Source organism: Meriones unguiculatus, chromosome 7, assembly GCF_030254825.1.
Source record: "Meriones unguiculatus strain TT.TT164.6M chromosome 7, Bangor_MerUng_6.1, whole genome shotgun sequence".
NCBI classification, from domain to species: Eukaryota; Metazoa; Chordata; class Mammalia; order Rodentia; family Muridae; genus Meriones; species Meriones unguiculatus.
Window position 1 is genome coordinate 6,752,903 of NC_083355.1, and position 18,251 is coordinate 6,771,153.

At 47.3% G+C, this 18,251-nt stretch overlaps 1 protein-coding gene across 3 annotated transcripts; it reads right to left on the reverse strand.

The window, feature by feature from the left end:
• Positions 1-122: 122 nt before the first annotated feature.
• On the reverse strand, positions 123-17,966 carry Nup85 (nucleoporin 85). Of its 3 annotated transcripts, none has more exons than XM_060386404.1 (20): positions 17,682-17,965; positions 17,184-17,421; positions 16,019-16,112; positions 15,188-15,350; positions 13,526-13,596; positions 13,235-13,278; positions 11,281-11,350; positions 10,963-11,084; positions 6,991-7,125; positions 6,768-6,890; positions 6,411-6,542; positions 6,066-6,172; positions 3,873-3,956; positions 3,696-3,761; positions 3,187-3,338; positions 2,363-2,480; positions 2,180-2,280; positions 997-1,148; positions 568-669; positions 123-300 (listed from the first exon to the last, which is right to left on the reverse strand). In XM_060386404.1, the coding sequence occupies exons 3-20, from the start codon at positions 16,077-16,079 to the stop codon at positions 199-201; spliced, it is 1,905 nt and encodes a 634-aa protein (XP_060242387.1). In that variant the 5' UTR covers positions 16,080-16,112; positions 17,184-17,421; positions 17,682-17,965; the 3' UTR covers positions 123-198. The 3 variants fall into 3 exon arrangements, with proteins under 3 accessions (XP_060242387.1, XP_060242388.1, XP_021491244.1); XM_060386405.1 differs by having other exon boundaries at positions 17,164-17,421; XM_021635569.2 differs by lacking the exon at positions 17,184-17,421 and having other exon boundaries at positions 17,682-17,966.
• Between the last annotated feature and the right edge of the window lie 285 nt (positions 17,967-18,251).

Sequence of the window (18,251 nt, forward strand, 5' to 3'; positions counted from 1 at the left end):
GAACACAGCCAGCCTATGAGGTGTGGCCATCTCCATTTCAAAAACAATACACTTTGTTCAATTTTCCATGTCAGGTTCAGGATAGACTGCTTAAAACTGCTCGGTCAGATTAATGACTGGTCTTCTTGCAAAAGAGAATTTATTCTTTTAAAATCTATTTACATCGCCATACAAAGTTCCAACTGTCCTTGGCTTCTTTCAGGAGCCCTCCAGTGAGCCTTCTCGAATAATTGCTCGCGCAAGATTCCGGGCAAGAGCCAGTCTCAGCATCTCCACCTTGGTGGTTTCTATGTCGTCATCCTAAAGAGCAGACAGTGTGAGGCATGACAGGCTGTTCAGGACAGCACAGAGAGCAGTGCACTAAGCGGCGGCTGGATGACTAAAGGGACAGGAAGACTGGAGCCATCCCACTTCCTCCCAAAGATCAGCATGCCACAGAGCATGTTAATAACTAAAAGGCACATAAATTCATAAGAGGCTAATTCAATGCAGGAGAATGGAAGAAAATCCCCAGACAAACTTTAACCCCCTTCAACATGGAGTCACCAACCCAAAAGTTAAAATAACCTGGAGTCGCTGGGCATCGGGCTCACCACACTCTGGCCTCCCTGAGGCTAAGTCTTCCAGGCAACGCATCAGCTCGTATGTCTGCTCTGCTGAAAAAATCACCTAGGGGAAAGAGGCTGCTTCACTTTGCTGCTCCCCAGGCAGAGCCTGTGTTGGTCTAGGCATGGAACCAAATTCAGGGAAGACCTAAAGCTTTGGGAAGAATGCTTTGCATACAAAGCCCTGGACTGCTGCTGTCTCACATCCATCCCTCTAGTAAGGCTGAGCACTGGTGGTAGATGGCGTAATTTCAGCTTTTCTTAAATGAACACTGGATTGGAGCCTGGGCCTTCTACTACGCATGCATTCAGAGTACTTAGGAGGAGGCATATATGAGCTTCTGTATGGCCACAGAATAAACTCCGCTTAGATGTGATGAAGAAGCCTTACCTGTTTTTGTTCCAAAAGAGGCAGGGCATCTGTGAGCAGAGTCATCCAGAAAGAACGGGGTGCAATCTGAGAGGTCATGAGGGACAGCAGGAGAGAAGCAGCGTCACCAAAACGCTTCTCCCCATACAGTCTGTGGAACTCCCGGTACTTTCCTGTGGGGGGGGGGGTGTGAGTTCACGTGAACAGTCCACTTACCCGACACTCAGAAAAGCCACCCTGGCCTTAAACTAGGAGAACTCCATACACCTGGAAATGCTGGTAGAACGGTCTTAAATCCATACATAAATGAAATGCAGGATTCAAAAAAGAAAGTTCTTAAAGAGCACCAACTCTGGGGAAATATCAGTCCTGGAAAGATGGTTTCGTTAAGTTTACTAATTGTTCTTGCAGAAGATGAATATTCAATGCTCAACACTTACATAGCAGCTCACAACCAACTAACTAACTCCAGTCCCATGGGACCCCAGACCTCCTCCTGGCTTCTGCAAGCATCAGATATATACTGGTACAGACATACATACAGGCAGAATACCCACACACAAAACAGAAGTTTAAAAAAGCATTAAATACTCCACGAGTCCTGGTGGTATATATGAAATGGAGAACTTATACTCTTCCTGCAGTGAACTGCCAGCTCACACAAGTAATGAGAAAAATCTGGTGCAAGTGTGATGGGGCATAGGACACAGGAACCATTCCAAACCTTCAGGTCCATAATCCCAGCCTTGCGGGGGTAAGGCAAATAAACTTCTGTGTTAGAGGCTAGCCTGGTCCACATAGGGATTTCCAGGGCAGCCAAAAGCTGCACAGTGAGACCCCGTCTTCAAAACAAAACTAAGTATGAAAAGTGTATATAAAAGTGTCATTCCAGCTGGGCGGTGGCACACGCCTTTGCCTTTAATCCCAGCAACTCGAGAGGAAGGTAGATGGGCTGTGAGTTGGAGACCAGGCTGGTCTACAATGCGAGTCCAGGACAGCCAAGGTTACACAGAGAAACCCTGTCTTGAAACAAATGTCATTCCTCATTCCATTTCTATACTTAAGTTTGGAATTATTGAGAAATGTTAACAAAACTGCAAAGGCTAACACAGGCTTCTATGCAGATTGGAGAAATATAGAAAACTTTCTTCCATCTCCACAAGTGTCCACTCATACCTAGGAGAAAGAATGCTAAGAGACTCACCCAAGAATGTCAGTCGATCACTGAGCATCATGGCTGGCCCCAGGTTGTCAATGAGATCCAAGTCAGAAAAGCAGCCTCTCTCACAGTAATCCCGGAGGAATCTGCAGGGCCCAACCCAGAGGTTAGAGCAGCAGTACTAGGCCCTCAAGCTCCAACCTCCCAGCCAACCGGAAAACTACCTACCGGTCAGATACAAGTGTGGCAAAGGCAGCATCTTTGGCACGTATGCTCCAAGAGAGGGCTGAACCCAGGCGATTATTGCGGACAGCCTTCATGGCCAAGATCTTACAGATGCTTCGAACTTTGCAGGAGAAACAAAAAGGCAAAGGCTTTTATAATCCCCTCCTGGGAAGAGCCCTGTGGGAACAGGCTTGGCCTTCCTACAGCGTCATTACAATCTATTCAGTATACAGCTAACAGAGAAGAACCAGAAATTTCATAGTTTATTCTTCTGTTTTCACTCTGCTCAGTACCACAGCAGAATGGCTTCTGAGTGTTTGTGATTGAATAGCAAAAAAAAAAAAAAAAAAGTCTTGTTTTTCCTCCACATACAGGTCCCACCATTATCTGTCTTGAGACCACAAAAATCTATCTTCTTTCAGGTCTTGAACACCATGGGCTTGAAAGAGGTGGTTTGTGTGTGAAGTGCTTCTTATTTAGCAGGAATGGGAGGATGCATGCAAACCTGTCCCATTGCTGTGCTCCTGCCCAGCCTTCCCTGCTGGTCCAGGCTTTGCTGGTAGCAACCACCTACCCACACAGGACTCTCAGCACTGCACAGGCCTGACACATGGACCTGAGAGCAGGTTGACCTTTTTTAAAAGGCAAAGGGCCTCATTTTTCTAGGTTTTAAAGGGCAACCCAAACTTCTGTCCCTCCCTAATGGTGGCTCTGTGTCTTGACATGTACTGCACACTGGGTGCAGAGGCTGTTACAGTGGAGGCACTCCTCGGCCCAGAGATGCCCTAACAGCCCAGGGGACAGCCTTAGGGGAAGCGCTTTATCACCTTGTTCAGTCATCTGCCGCTGCTCACAAATCCTCAGCACCTTCAAGGCTTTCTGCTCTGTGTTGAGAGGAATCCGCTCAATGTGCAGCTCCAAGGAAACTCGGCCCAGCTCTGGACAGTAGTCGAAGTAATCCACTCCCAGCTGCCACAGGCTAAGGTGCAAGGAAGGCAGATGGTTGAGAGGCCAAGATGGGGAGCTGGAGAGATGGCTCAGAGGTTAAGAGCACTGTCTGTTCTTCCAGAGGTCCTGAGTTCAATTCCCAGCAACCACACGATGGCCTCACAACCATCTATAATATAATCTGATGCCCTCTCTGGCATGCAGATAAAGCACTCATATACTTAAAAATAAAATAAATAAATAAATAAAGCCAAGATGCTGCCCTATGGCTCTGAGCACTGCCAACTGAACCTCATCATCCCAACTTGTCTGAGCCCTCAGAACTAGACAAGAGAGAACAGGGACGCTCCACTGGCATGCACAAGCTCAGCATGTGGGGATTTCCTACCTGTGATGAGCAAACAGTCCTGAGGCATATTCCAGGAGGAGGAATTCTCTCATGTTAGACCCAAAACTAGAAGAGACAAACAAGCCGCACTGATTGCAAGCCTGGCCCCTGTGGAGCTCCTGCCACCCACCATTATCCCCACCCCGCCACCTCCAAATGCTGGGTGATCTAACTTACTAGAGATTGTGTGACTGGAGGAGTCTGCAGTGATCCAAGAGGTCTGTGAGGTGAGCTACAAACCACCAGTTGCTCAGGGCAATGCTGCAAGCAAATCCAGACACCAAGGCAAAAAGAAAGTCAGGGGAGGGGTTGCATCGCATGACTTTAAACAGGAGAGGCAGAGGGGAAAGGTGCCTGATGCCAAGCATGAATACCCGAGTTTGAACCCGATTCTAGAAGGCTCACAACCATCTAGAATGAGATGTGTGTGCAGGTATACAAGCAGACAGAACACTGGATACATAATAAATCTTAAAAAAACAAAAACAAAACATTTGTTTTGAGACTATGTAAGTCTTGCCCTGGCCCAGAAATCACAGAGGACCCCTTTCCTCTGCTTCCATAGTGCTAGGACTAAAGGTTTGTGCCACCACACCTAGCAAAGTTTTGGTTTTCTGAGGCAGAGTTTCATTGTAACTCAGGGATCAAACTCACTGTGTGGCCAAGGTTGAACCTGAACTTCGAATCTTGTCTCCACTTCTCAAGTGGATGACTCACCCCACCAGCCAGGAAGGTTTATCTTTTATTTTGTTGGACACTCCCTATTTCACTTAAGGTTCGCTACAATAAAGGAACACACTCAGGGAGGGGGCTGTCAATCACAGCCATGATAGTTTGATAGCCCAACTCACTGAAATTGAACTCTCCTCTAAAGGAGGCACCTGTTCAGTCAGTGTGTAATATACCTGTTCAGGATGTCTAGATTTTTTTTTACCATTTCTCTTGTGTGTGCAAATGTGTGCATGTACACATCCAGAGACACAGCACTCATGTGGAGGCCAAAGGGCAATCAAGTCAATTCCTTCTACCATGTGTGTTCCAGGAACCAAACATTCCAGGCTTGGTGTCAAATACCTGCTAAGCCATCTCTCAGGCCCTTTCTAGACTTTCTTTTATTTCCTTTTTTAATGGCAGGATCTGATGCCAGGCGTGGTAGCCCACACCTATAATCCCAGCACTCTGGGAGGCAGAAGCAGATGGATTGCTGTGAGTTCCAGACCAGCCTGGTCTACAAAGCAAGTCTAAGACAGACAAGGCACACAGAGGAAAAAAAAAAAAAAAGATAGGATTGTACATAGCCCAGGCTATGCTTGAAAGTTTGATGTAGTAAAGGCTGGCCTTTGAGCTCCTGATCCTCTCTATTCCTTAGCCATCCGGGTGGTAGGATTATAACAAACATGAGCTACCAAGCCTGGCTATTTCCTATCACCATCATTTCCAGCCATGACATTTTGAATATACCTGAAATGGAAGCAAGGATAAACAAGGCAGTTCTCCCACACAAGAGCTCCCAACTCATCATAAGAAACCATTAACGGGGGCTGGAGAGATGGCTCAGAGGTTAAGAGCACTGGCTGCTCTCCTCCCAAGTTAAATTCCCAGCAACCACATGGTAGCTCACAACCATCTATAATGTGGTCTGGAGCCCTCTTCTGATATATATGTAATAAATAAATAAATAGAAACCATTAATGGTTTGGACATAGGCAGGAGGCCTGGGTAGTCCTAAGTGTGGCCATGAGGACACTAATATATAAGGTCTTCAGTAGGTGATAAGGACTCCTCCCTCCCTCCCAAATGAAATACAGTAATTTTATAAAGGAGTTTAACAAACTATGTCCCCTTCTCCCACTTTCCATCACATGAAACAGGGTGTTCTACCCTTTCACTCAAACCTGTAATCCCAGCATGTGGAAGGCTGAGGCGGCATTGCTAGCCCGCCTGGCTACACAGTGAATTCCTTCACTGCCTAAGCGGTGAGAGACTGTCTCACAAAACCAACAACAATGTGCTACCAAAGCAGCGCACAACCCTCACCAAAACATGCATCTCCCAGCCTTCACCGTGGACGCCAGCCTCTACCACTATCAGAAAATTAACTTCCACATAAACTACCCAGGCTCATGCCAGGCGCGGTAGGAGGAACAATACATTCGAGAAGTGAACGGAGGTGCTGGCTGCGGTGTATTTAACGCCACCGAATCAGCTACCATGACACGGGTGTGATGTGCGCACATTTAACCCCAATGGAGGAGGCAGAAGCAAGCAAGTCCCTAGGAACTGAAGGTTCTGGTCTACACAGAAAGCTCCAGGACAGTCAGCACTACATGGAGACCATGTCCAAAACAATTAAAATGAGAGGTGTCCTACCTGCACTCCTTGATCACTTGGTGAATGTCAAACTCAAAGGCTGCCATCAAGATGTTATCTAGTGGTTCCGGACTGCTTTCACCTCCCAGAAACATGTCCAGGCTGGACTGCAGAAAGGTGATAGAACACTCAGTCTCCAAAATGGAAGCAGAAACTGGGGGTGGGGTGGGAGTGGGGGAGCACAGGACTGCTGTACGGGATGTCTGGAGAGTTCCTTCCCAAAGGGGAATCTGGAGAGGAGTTCCTTCCCAAAGGGCGGAAGTAAAGAACGAACCTTCCTGTTGCAAGGAGGCCACACTGAGAATTAGGGCGCCAAGCAGTCCCCCCGCAAACTCATTCACTCACCTGAGCATAGTAGTGCAGGTCAATGGGTTTCACTGTGGGGTTAGAATATAGCAGCCTCGTCACTAGGAAATGATACCAGTTGCTCAGAAGCTCCTTCTGCTCCAACAGGGTAGCTTCGTCCCCCAGCATTATCTGAGGAGAGACATTCTCTGAGCTGTCCTCACAGAGAAGACTCTCTGATTCATCTGAGGCCATGGGTCTCAATTAGAAGCTGAAAGTTCCCTCCTTCACAGCCAAGTGACTCAGCCCTCTCCAAAGAAAAGCCAGCTCCTAGAAGCCTGGGACACCAGGGTGCCAAGGGAAGTCCCCAGCCCTGACCGGACCCCCGTCAGCCCTGACCGGACCCCTGTCCCACACCTTGCAGAGAGACTCCAGGCGGGGGCTGGCTGCAAATGTGCTGTCTTGCAAGTGCCTCTCACACTCCTCGCGCCAGTGCTGCCACTTCAGCTCCAACTCTGTCAGTGTCTGCGTGTTGCCAGGCTGGGAGAGGGACGGGCTGTGAGACTCTAAGCCGCCCAGACCGACATGCTCCCTGATCCCTACCTCCCACAACCAGGCAGGCAAGGCAGCTCCCACATACGCTGAGGATGGGCATTGTCCTCATCAGATCCCCAAGGATACGGCACATGCCTGCAGAAGAGGGGTTGGCGTCGGCCTCTTTGGACAGCATTTGTCGTGCCTCATCCAGCCGGCCCTGAAGCACCAAGACAGTCACCTACAAAGAGATGTTGGAACATGAGCCCCAGCAGAAGGCTCAGCACTGCAAAGTGCTGACTTTTCCAGGCTGCCCTTGCCCCTAAGTCAACAAGAAATCCTCCCTTCTAGCAGTAATTCCCAGTGATACCCTATGTTGGCTGGTTTTATGTCAACTTGACATAAGCTAAAATCAGAGAGGCAGGAACCTCAGCTAAGAAAATGCCTCCATATGCCAGCAGTGACAGCACACACCTGAAATACCAGCACAATGGTGGCAGGGGTAGGTGGAGCTCTGCGAGTTCAAGGCCAGCCTACAAAGTGAGTTCCAGGACAGCCAAGGCTACACAGAGAAACCCTGTCTCGAAAAACAAAACAAAAATGCCTCTGTAGGATCAGGCTATAGATAATCCTGTAGAGCATTTTATTAATTAGTGATTGATGGGAGAGGGCCCACTGGAGAGCCGTGATGGGTGGAGCCATCCCTGGGCTGGTGGTACTAGGTTCTGTAAGAAAGCAGGCTGAGCGAGCCATGAGAGCAAGCCAGTACGAAGCACTCCTCCTTAGCCTCTGCATTGGCTCCTGCCTCCAGGTTCCTGCCCTGCTTGATGAGTTCCTGTCTGACTTCCTTAAACGACAAATAATGAGGTGGAAGCATAAGCCAAATGAACCATTTCCTCTCCTACTAAAGTTGGGTGGTAGTGGTGCTCGCCTTTAATCCCAGCACTCAGGAGGCAGAAGCAGGTAGATCTTGGGAGTTTGAGGTAGGCCTGGTCTACAGAGCAAGTTCCAGGACAGCCAGGCCTACACAGAGAAGCCCTGTCTCAAGAAGAGGAGGAGGAAGAAGAGACAGTTGGACTGTCTCAAATTATTGTCAAGTGTTTAACAAGAAGGTGAAAAAAAATGACTGAGAAAATATTTACATATCATGCATGGAAAACACAGAAGAGACTTTAAGACACGTCTACACTAAAACACAGACACAAAGCAGGTCACTTTCCGCAGTGGTGTAGCCACTGGCAAGCTGTCCATATTCCAGTAAATAACCTTCTGCCCACATCATGCAGAAAGTCCTAACGAAAATCAACAGGGCAAACACCAAGACATGAAAGTAGGAAGGAGACTGCCAAGAAGAAGGGTATCAGAAAAAAAGGGGAGGAGAGAAAAATGAAGAACGAAAATTGCTAAAATTGAAGTCAGGTGGAGGTGTATGACTTTAATCCCAGAACCCAAGAAACAGAAGCAGGCAGAACTCCGAGTCTGAGGCCAGCCTAGTCTACAGAGCAAGTTCTAGGACAGCCAGAGCTACACAGAGAAACCCTGTCTCAAAAAAAACCCAAAAAAAAATAAAAAGTAAAGAAGAAAATTACTAAATTTCATTATTTACAAACTGTTTTAATCTTAAATTGTGTATATACACATATGTAAGGGGTAGTGTTATATGCACATGAGCACAGGCATCTGCAGAGGCCAGAGGAACTGACGTTACAACAGGCAGTTGTGAACCCCCCAACAGAGATGCTGACCAAGGACACCTCTGCAAGAGCAGCCAGTACATTCTCTTGATCGCTGAGCAATCTGTGCAACCCCAAAATTCACAATAAACACATATGGAACTGCCAAAAATTTTTTGCATGGAAAAGAAGAAATCAGGGCTGGGGAGATGGCTCAGTCAGGAAAGCATTCCTCTTGCAAGCACAAGGGACCCAAGTTCTATCTGAAAAAACCATGTAAACATGTCAGATGTGGGGAAACAGGCGTAAGCCAGCATGGGCGGACAGTACTTAGTAGTTAGGTACTGTCACGTGGTTCCATCCACGTAGTTCCGAGCACAGTAGCTTACATGTACAATCCCAGGATGACTGGCTAGCATGGTATGAGACTTTGTCTCAAAATGCCAGAAACTGACAAAACACAAGTAAACAAGCAAGTGAGCACACAACCTCCACCCACACACAGAGCATTGCCCTGGGCTTACAGACGGAGGTGAGCTGGTAGAATGCCTCCCCAGGTTCTGGCCATCCCCAGCACGCCATAAAACACCAAACGGTGGCAAACGCTTACAGGCAGAATGAGATCCTGTCTCAAAACAAACACCAGGGGCTGAGCAGATGGCTTATCAGCTCCGTGCACTCTGCGCTCTGAAAGAAGTGCAACCTTCAGCCCCTCCTGGCAGTTCAGAACCTACAACCTCAATTCCACGGATCGGACACCCTCTTTGGCCCCAAGAACCAACAAGCACACATATGGGTCACATATATAACACACATATACTCATACAACTTAAAAATACATTCATCTTTTTTGGTTGGTTGGTTTTCCAAAGGTTTCTCTGTATAGCCCTGGCTATCCTGGAATGAACTCTGTACATCAGGCTAGCTCAAACGTGTAGAGGAATGTTAACTCAGAACATGGCTGTTCTGGCAAGAGACCACATCCAAACACCTTCTAGACTGTGTGATCCAGCTGGAAAACAAACACCTTTAATCCAGGAGAGAGAGGCAAGCAGATCTGAGTTCACGGCAGCCTGGTATAGAGCAAGTTTCAGGTAAAGAAAGGCTTAGGTCCAGGCATGGTGGTACATTCCTTTAATCCCAAACAATGAAGGAAATTATGTTTAATTGAGTGGCAGAAAAGGTGACGAATCAGAGAAGACTTGACAGAAAGGGATACACCCAACTCTCACGAAAAGAAAGAGGAAAGGAAACTAGCTAAGATAGAGAGGAGAGAGGATACAGCAAGGAGAGAGGAGGGAGGAGGGAAAGGGGGAAAAGGAGAGAGGGAGAGAGAGAGCTGTTTTATCAGGACAATAATAGAAAGGTTGAAGAGAGAACACAGATGAAGACAGAGCTAGAGAATGACAAGAAGCCAGAAGATTAGAAAAAAATTGCTGGAGCTAGTTTGAGGCTAAGCAGAGCAATTCAGAGGCCAAAAGAAAGGCAGATTAAGTTACCTGGGAGAAGAGTTTGAGCCAGAACAGCTGAGTTGAACCAGTCAGCTTTGAGCTCAGAAAGTACAAGGAAGGGTGGGCTTATTAAGCAGTAACTCTTAGAGGCTGAAAATGTTCTAGGCCTAGGTTAGATTGTACAGAGACTAGAAGCTTCCAGGACTAGGCCGAGGTTAGCAGACAGAGGTAGTAGGCCTCCAAGACAACAGTTGAAACAGGTGAATAAAAGTTCCCTTTACAAAGGCTGGAGAGATGGTTCAGCAGTTAAGAGCACTCTGCTCTTCCAAAGGTCCTGTGTTCAATTCCCAGCAACCACATGGCAGCTCACAACCATCTGTAATGTGATCTGAAGCCCTCTTCTAGCACGAACCCTGATCAATCAGTGGTTCTCAAGCTTCCTAACACTGAGACCCTTTTAATACAGTTCCTCATGTTGTGGTGACTCCAACTATAAAAATCATTTCACTGCTACTTCATAAATGTAATTCTGCTATTGTCATCAATCATAATGTAAATATCTGGTAATCAGGATATCTGCTCTGCAACCCCTGTTGACCCACAGCTTGAGAAGGGCTTCCCTAGAGTATTCTCCTACCTCAAAGTGACCTGTGTTCCCTGCACTCCAGCCCCATCCTATCTCCCCCATCAACCAACCACATTGACTATCTTCATACTTCTCAGAGCTACAAACAAATCAAGCTTCTTCTTCCAATGGCAAGTTTACCAAGCGTTACTCTCTAAATCAAGTTTTAAATTGCTCTGGAGCTGAGAAGGAAAGATGCAGAAACACCTCTATGATCATAAACTCAAAGAACTGAGCCAAGGCCTGAAGCAGCAGGCCATCCTGAGGCCAGGACGGCAGGACGCAGAATGCATGGCTAGGGGAAAGGGTCCAGCCAACGTCACACTCACCAAGCTCCAGAAGCTCTCGTGCTTGCTTGGGTTCTCACTGCCCAGAACGTCCGCTGATAAACTGTCCACCTCGCACACATGCAGGCGGACCCAGTCAAGAAGATGGAGGAGGAGAGGGCCAGCTAAGGAGACACTTGCGTCACACAGCGACCCCAGCTGCATCTGCGGCAGGTCCCACCCCACCCAAAGTACAGACACTGATGTTAAAGCAGAAAACCCGACGGGAAGGCACAGGATGATAGGGACCCTGCGATGTTACAACAGGGTTAGCCTGGGCTAACTGGGGCTACATCAAACAGACAGACAATGTGGGCTTACCTGGAGCTACTTCAATAAAAAGAATCTCACATAAGTTCCAAATGAGCTCCATGGCTGACAAAATGGAGACCTAAGGGAGAAATAGAAACAAGTTTTAACTGAAAATATTGCTGACATCAAAGAGAAGAAATATAGTAGAGCCTGAGTCACAAACCCTGACTCGCTGATATGCCTATGGCAGGATTTCTCACCAGGTAGCCCAGGAGGGGATTTCAAATAGGGAGATAAAAACTTTCATAATTTACATACTGGTGATTTTATTTTAATTTGAATTAGAAAAATAAACTAGCATAGCTCACTGATGCTCTTGATTGGTTCAAGAAAGAACCTTATTTGAGTAAAAAAAAAAAAATAATTTTGAGAAATTTTGTCAAAAAATTAAAAGGAAAATCAAACTGCAAAGCTGGAGGCAGGGCAACGGTGCACACCTGTAAACCTGCCTCTCAGAGGAGACCTAGGCAGGAGTGTCAGGAGTTCCATGCCCACCTGGGCCTATGATCCGAGAACTTGGGAAGTGATGGTTGGGGGAAACGGGACTTTCAGGCCAGCCTGAATCATTACAGAGAGAGAGACAGAGAGCGGAAGAGAGGAATGGTGGTCTATACCCACCAACATATAGATGCCAAGGACTGAAGTTTAAGAAATGGGCTATTAAAGGATGAGTCCAGAGGCTGAAGATCTCAGCAGTGCAGAGCACTGGCTGCTCTTGCAAAAAACCTTGGTTTGATTCCCAACACCCAAATGGTAGCCAACAACTACCTGTAACTCTAGTTCCAGAGGCCCCGACACCTGCTTCTGACCTCTGCGGGGACTGCATGCACACAGCACACAAACACACATGCAGGCAAATATTCATACACATAAAATAAAAATTAAATCTAAAAAAATATAAAGTCTAGGTCCAGGCATGGTAGCTGTAAACCCAATATTCAGGCATCTACAACAGAAAAGAGCAAAACAAGTTCATGGCCAGCAGGAGAGACTGCTCCTTCCTTAAGAAACTGTGGTGTGCAAACATGAGGAACAGAGTTTGGATCCCAGCGTACAAGTAACAAGTTGGAGACCTGAGCCATCTGTAGCTTCAGCTACTAGGGGAACAGAGAAGGTTCGCTGGGACTTGCTGGCTAGCCAAGCCAAGAAAACACAAGCCCCAGGTTTAGAAGACACAGAACAAGCAGAAGGAATTCAGCATCTTCAGTCCTCCACACGCACACACAGGTGCGCTAAACCTAAACAACGGAAACATACACTCAGTAAACACACACACAATAAAAGGGGACCTGTAGGCCGAGGGTGCAGCTCAGCAACAGCGCACACACTTAGCACACCTATGGTGCTGGGACTGAGAGCGGGCACTGCAAAAATTGAAAGAGCAAAGCTGATAGAAGACCCTCCCACGTGAGATAAAGGAGACCTGGAGCCTGTCCTTAGGAAGACGAAGCCCCTGTCCCAGCTGCCCCCATCTCACTGTCCTCCTGTTCAGTTACCATCACCCTATTCACAGGGGAAAACACACATTGTACCAGTCAGAGACAGTGTATTTGCCCTGCTCATCAGTCACAGAAACACTGGGGCCTACGAAGGAAGGAGTCTTCTGTGGCACCTTCTGGTCCTACTCAATTATAATCTTGCTGCTCAGCAAAAACAGGGGGTTCATGAGCCTAAGCAGTAGTCCCAAAAGTTCAACCCTCCATCTTAAACGACAACTCACAAACATCATGCGTTTAGAACTCACTTTTCCACAAGAAATGAAAACTCAGTATTTATCAATACTGTGTTCCAATGGGCTAGACCGTAAGGAACTACCACACCAGTGCTTTCAAAACCATGCTTGCCATCCCAAAGAGCTGCTGGTCTACCGGGAAAGGTGAAACCTCCCGCCTCAGTGACCACAAAGCCACCCTAGGCACTAAGGACACAATGTTGCCAATGCAATGAAATAGCTACCCCTTACCTGGCTGCTGAACTGCCGGCCACTGGCTGGATCTTTAGAAGCAACTAGCAGAACACAAAACATCTTAAGTAAATCAACCTGCATTGACCGTATTCCATCCACTCTGCTCTCAGAAACCCCACACAGCTCATGTGTTTGTTTCCTTAAGCACCCACCCATTTTCTTTGAAAACACTTATGCATCTTATCAAAACAAGGCCCTAGTATGAACTGCAAAGCAGCCTCCTTAAAGGCCTCTGGAGAAAACAGCACCAGATACACCAGATACTTCAAATATACATAAGGTCCTTACCTGCAACCTGGTGCATTTCTTCCATACAGGCTCGAATGACTGATCGGTAATTTTTACTCACGCGAACCAATCTACAATTAAAAAAAAAAAAAAAAGGAATGACATACAAAATGACACGGGAACGTACCTTTTTGAATTTTACTTACCTGTATGGATTTTAACCCTGCATAGACACCATGGACATACCCTGTGCCCTCAGAGGCCCAAAGGGGCCATCAGGTCCTCCAAGAACTGGAATTACAGGGGGTTGTGAGCTACCATGTGGTGCTGGACTAGAACCTGGGTCCTCTGCAAGAGTAGTGAGTGCTCTAATCCGCTGAGCCATCTTCCAAGCTCAATGGGAACATATCTTGATGCCAGAAAGAGAGGAATCAAAAGACAGGAGGCGGCTGAACTGCTCTTGCAGAAAACCCCATGTTTGGTTCCCAACACCCACATCAGAGGGCTCACATCAATCTGCAAGTCCAATTCCAGGAGCTCTGAAGTACTTTGGCCTCCATTACATATAAACTCATGCAAGAATACCAAGTAAGTAAACAAGCAAATAAGGACTGGAGATTTGGCACAATAGTTAAGAGAGCATAATACTGTTAGAAAGGACCAGAGTTCAGTTGCCAGCACCTAAGTTTGGTTCCCAGCAACCAATATCAGATGGCTCCCAACAGCCTGTAACTGTTTCCGAGAGCCGATGCCCTCTTCTGGTTCCACAGGTACCTGCACCAATGTGCACTAATCAATTCCTGCTAAACTGATACAGTGCTTGTCCCACATCAACACAGACAGCCCTGCTTGGTGGCCCATGTTGATAACCCTGAACATGAGAGGTGGCAAGAAGACAAGGTCAAAAATACACACATATGTGAATACACACAGCCTGGGCTACATTAGACCATGTATCCAGGAATAGAAAAAAGGAGAAAAGAAAAAAAAAAAGGCCTTGGGATATAGCTGAGTCAGGAGACTGCTTGCCTACCACTGATGAAGCCCAGCTTCATCCTCATCTACTTAGCAAGCACAATGTCATGTGAGCTACATGACACACCAGAACAATTGAAAAGAAGGAAGAAAACAAAGCCTAGCCTGGAGTGCTTGCCCAGTGACACGCTCAGCAGCCAAGCATTCACAGAGGAGGCTCCATTCCCTGCCACCTCAAAAGGAAGAAAAAAGAAAACAAAGCCTGATCCACAGAGCAGCTTTCCAAAGTCCCCGTCAAAAACAAAAGCTTCGGAAGCAATTCTTCTTCTTTTGCCTTGTCTGCTGACCTCTCATACACAATTCTTCCATGTTGGAGGCAAGGTTTTGCTTTGTAGCTCTGGCTGGCCTGGGGCTCACTATGCAGACCAGGCTGGCCACTAGCGCTACAAGATCCACCTGCCTCATTTTCAAATCTCCCAAAAATGAGATCTAACTGAAAGGCTTATTTGGCCTAGACTCCCTTCTATTTAATTTTATTTTATTTTGGGTGGTAGTGGTGTTTAAGGGACACACACAAATAAAGAAGTCTAAAAACAAACGCTTATCAAGCCAGTACGTCTTCCAACAGTATTTACAGTCTGTAGCTGTGGGAAGACTCGTGGAGAATCACGAGTCCTCCGCCACTCACAGGGGTAAGAATGCCTTTCACAGCTTCGTCGCGGCTTCACACGCACCGGCACCACTTACTGAGCTTTCCTGGATTTTCCCGTCAATTCTTCCTCAATTTTTTGCAGGCCAACAAAGATTCCATGAGACTCATTGAAGAGTTTTCTCAAAATTTGAGAGTAAACACCTACATCTTTCCGTATGATATAAACAAAGGGACAGCTCGGCACCTTCTCGGGTTTATCTGCGACAGGACAAAAACAATAATAATTTAACGTCTATCATTTCTCCCAAAGGAGAAAACACTCCATCTAGTATTTTGTTGTTACTGTTGTTGGTTTTTTCTTTGATACAGGATCTCTCCCTGTGTAGCCTTGGCTGTCCTGTACTCGCTTTGTAGACCAAGCTGGCATTGACTCCCAGAGATACGCCTGCCCTTGCCTTCTAGAATGCTGGAATTACAGGCATGTACCACCATACCTGGCTACATTTCAGTATTTTTAATTCTTTAATTATGAAAGCTGGCTGAGGGCTGGAGAGGTGACTCAAGCTGGTAAGAAGCTCTGCTCTTCCAGAGGTCCCGAGTTCAATTTCCAGCACCCACACAGTGGCTCACAACCTATATACTGGAATCAGCACTCAGGGAGCAAAAGCAAGCAGATCTGACTCACAGAGAGTAAAATGTAAAAAAAAAAAAAAAAAAAAAAAAAAAATTGAATGTCAAGTGTGGAGGTTCACGGAGGAAGATGTACTCTGTGCTACACAGCAAAACTGCACAAACCTGAACTTACTAGGACTGCACAGGGGGACCCTTCTCAAAACCACAACAAACAGTTAAAAAAAAAAATGTTGCCAAGTAACTTCAATTTCCTGACCCAGAAAGTCAACAAGACAAAAGTGAGCAAGATCTACCTTTTTTGTTGAAGGAAGTCTCACACAGGAGCATCTCCCCAGGACCCCAGTCAAAACACATCTGCTTCTTCTTGGAATTCACGCCTGGAATCCACTAATAAAACACAGGAACCTAGGGTTACTCCTAGGGTTTTCTTCCCATTCAATTCACAAGTATAACTGCAGGAATCCATAGTCGTGCTGGGCGGGCAGTGGTGGCTCTCGCCTTTAATCGCAGTACCAGGGAGGCAGGTCCTAGGCCAGCCAGGGCTACACAGAGAAACCCTTTCTCTAAATAAATAAATGAAATAATAAATAAAAGAAACTTTTTAAAAAGAAGAAATCCATCAGGAAACAATGCTCACATGTGCATGGCTGAAGACAGCCAAGTCTGTAGGGGCACTAATTATGTAAGCAAGGGTATTTGAATGGGTACCTCAACCCAGCATGCCAATTCTCAAGTGTTGAAGAAAAAAAGCCCAGTGTGGCAGAGCACAGCTGTAACCCCAGTACTTACGAGCTTGTTACAGGAGGATCATTAAATTCAAGGCAAGCCCACAACCCAAAGAGGAAAACAAAAATAAAAATACTTAATTACTTAACAGAAACACTCTCATCAGCCTGTGTCACCTCTGTTCATGAGTCTAAATGTCTCTCTCCAGTTTAGACCAATCCTTTTGAATCTAGGCTCATATCCAATTGTACAAGCCATGTGGCTACAGGCTTTCTGACCTACAGAGCTAAACCCAATAACAAGAAAAGAAAAAAATTCCCCTAAGAGATAATTTATTCACAAGTCCCATCTGCTCCCAATTTTTCTTTTTTGTTTTTTTGTAAACAAGGGCTGAGGTAACACAGGCTGTCCTTGAACTTCTGTTACTCCGGCATCCACCTCCCAAGTGCTGGGGTTACTCCCTTGCTTTTAGAGAACGGTCCTGCAACCTAAACCAGGCTAGTCTCAACTGCTGAGCCCCCAGCCCCAGCCTCCAAAATGCTGGGCTTAGAGACAGGTATCAAACACCTGGCTCTGATGATTCATCACAGATCATCCACACCTGATATATAGTCCTGAAAAAATGCAAGTGGAGGTGCTGGGGAGAGGGTCCAGAAGTTAAAGTGTGCTTAATGCTCTTGGAAAGGACCGGAGTTCGGTTCCCAGCACCTACCTAAAGCAGCTAACAATCACCTGGAACTCCAGCTCAGGTGGTATCCGATGCCTCTATGCTCATATCCAAATACTTAAAGTATTTCCTAAGTCCGAGCGAATAGACAAAGCGACAGAAACAGGTAGTCGATAGTCTCCCGAGATAATGAATAACGTGTTTATTAAGCCTCGGGCCTGGACAGCAGAAGCTTACTAAGCTCTTCAGAGGGATGATGTGAGGCTTCACACCGAGGTCACTCGAACGACCAACGGGGAAAAACTAGGGAAGCAGAAAGATGAAAAAGACAAGGGATGAAGGGATGCAGAAGGGTCTCTGCGACCCGGTGAGTATTCACAGGACCTGAAGCCTAGGGACCACCACCGCCCTAACCTAGCAGCCAGTTAATCTGACATCCCGATGGTAGCAACTGAGTGCAAGACAGAAGCGTGCGTCCCTCAGCTAGGGAGGCCAGCCTGAAGTGACCAAGGCCACGCGGTCTCCACACCGCGACAACGCAAGCCTCTCCGGGGCGCCCTTACAGTTACTGCGGGCTCGCAATCGAGCTCCTCCATAGCGCCGTGCCCTGCCGCCGGGACCTTGCCGCGCTGCTGCTGCTCTCCGCTCAGGCCTCCCGCTCGCAGCCAGCTGCCAAAGAGGACCCGTACAGGGCGGCTGACGCAGGGCCTGCACAGCTGAATGCCGCAGGGCCCGCGATCTCAGCCACGACCCCCTCTGCAGACCTCCACTCGTGTCCCTCCGTCACAGTCCAGGCAACACCTCGGGGAAAACGGCGCCAGGGGCCATTTGGCCTCACGGAATGTTCCCACTAGATCAGGCGGCGCCGCGGACACTCCCACACCAGGCAGGAGGAAGGCCCAGGGAGATAGGCGGAGGCGGCGGGTGGGAGGATGTGCGCATGCGCAGGTGCGGGCTGCTGCATCTGTTGTTCCTGTCGAGGCTTCTTGGCCTCAGGAAGCCCGTCTTACCTCTTAACCGTGGCTGTGGTCCCTCCCTCCTGATCTGTTAATATTCGCAGTCCCTTTTCCGAACTCCGACGTGTATAACGTGCCTATTTGGGAATTGGTCACGGACATTCCCACCCCAAAACA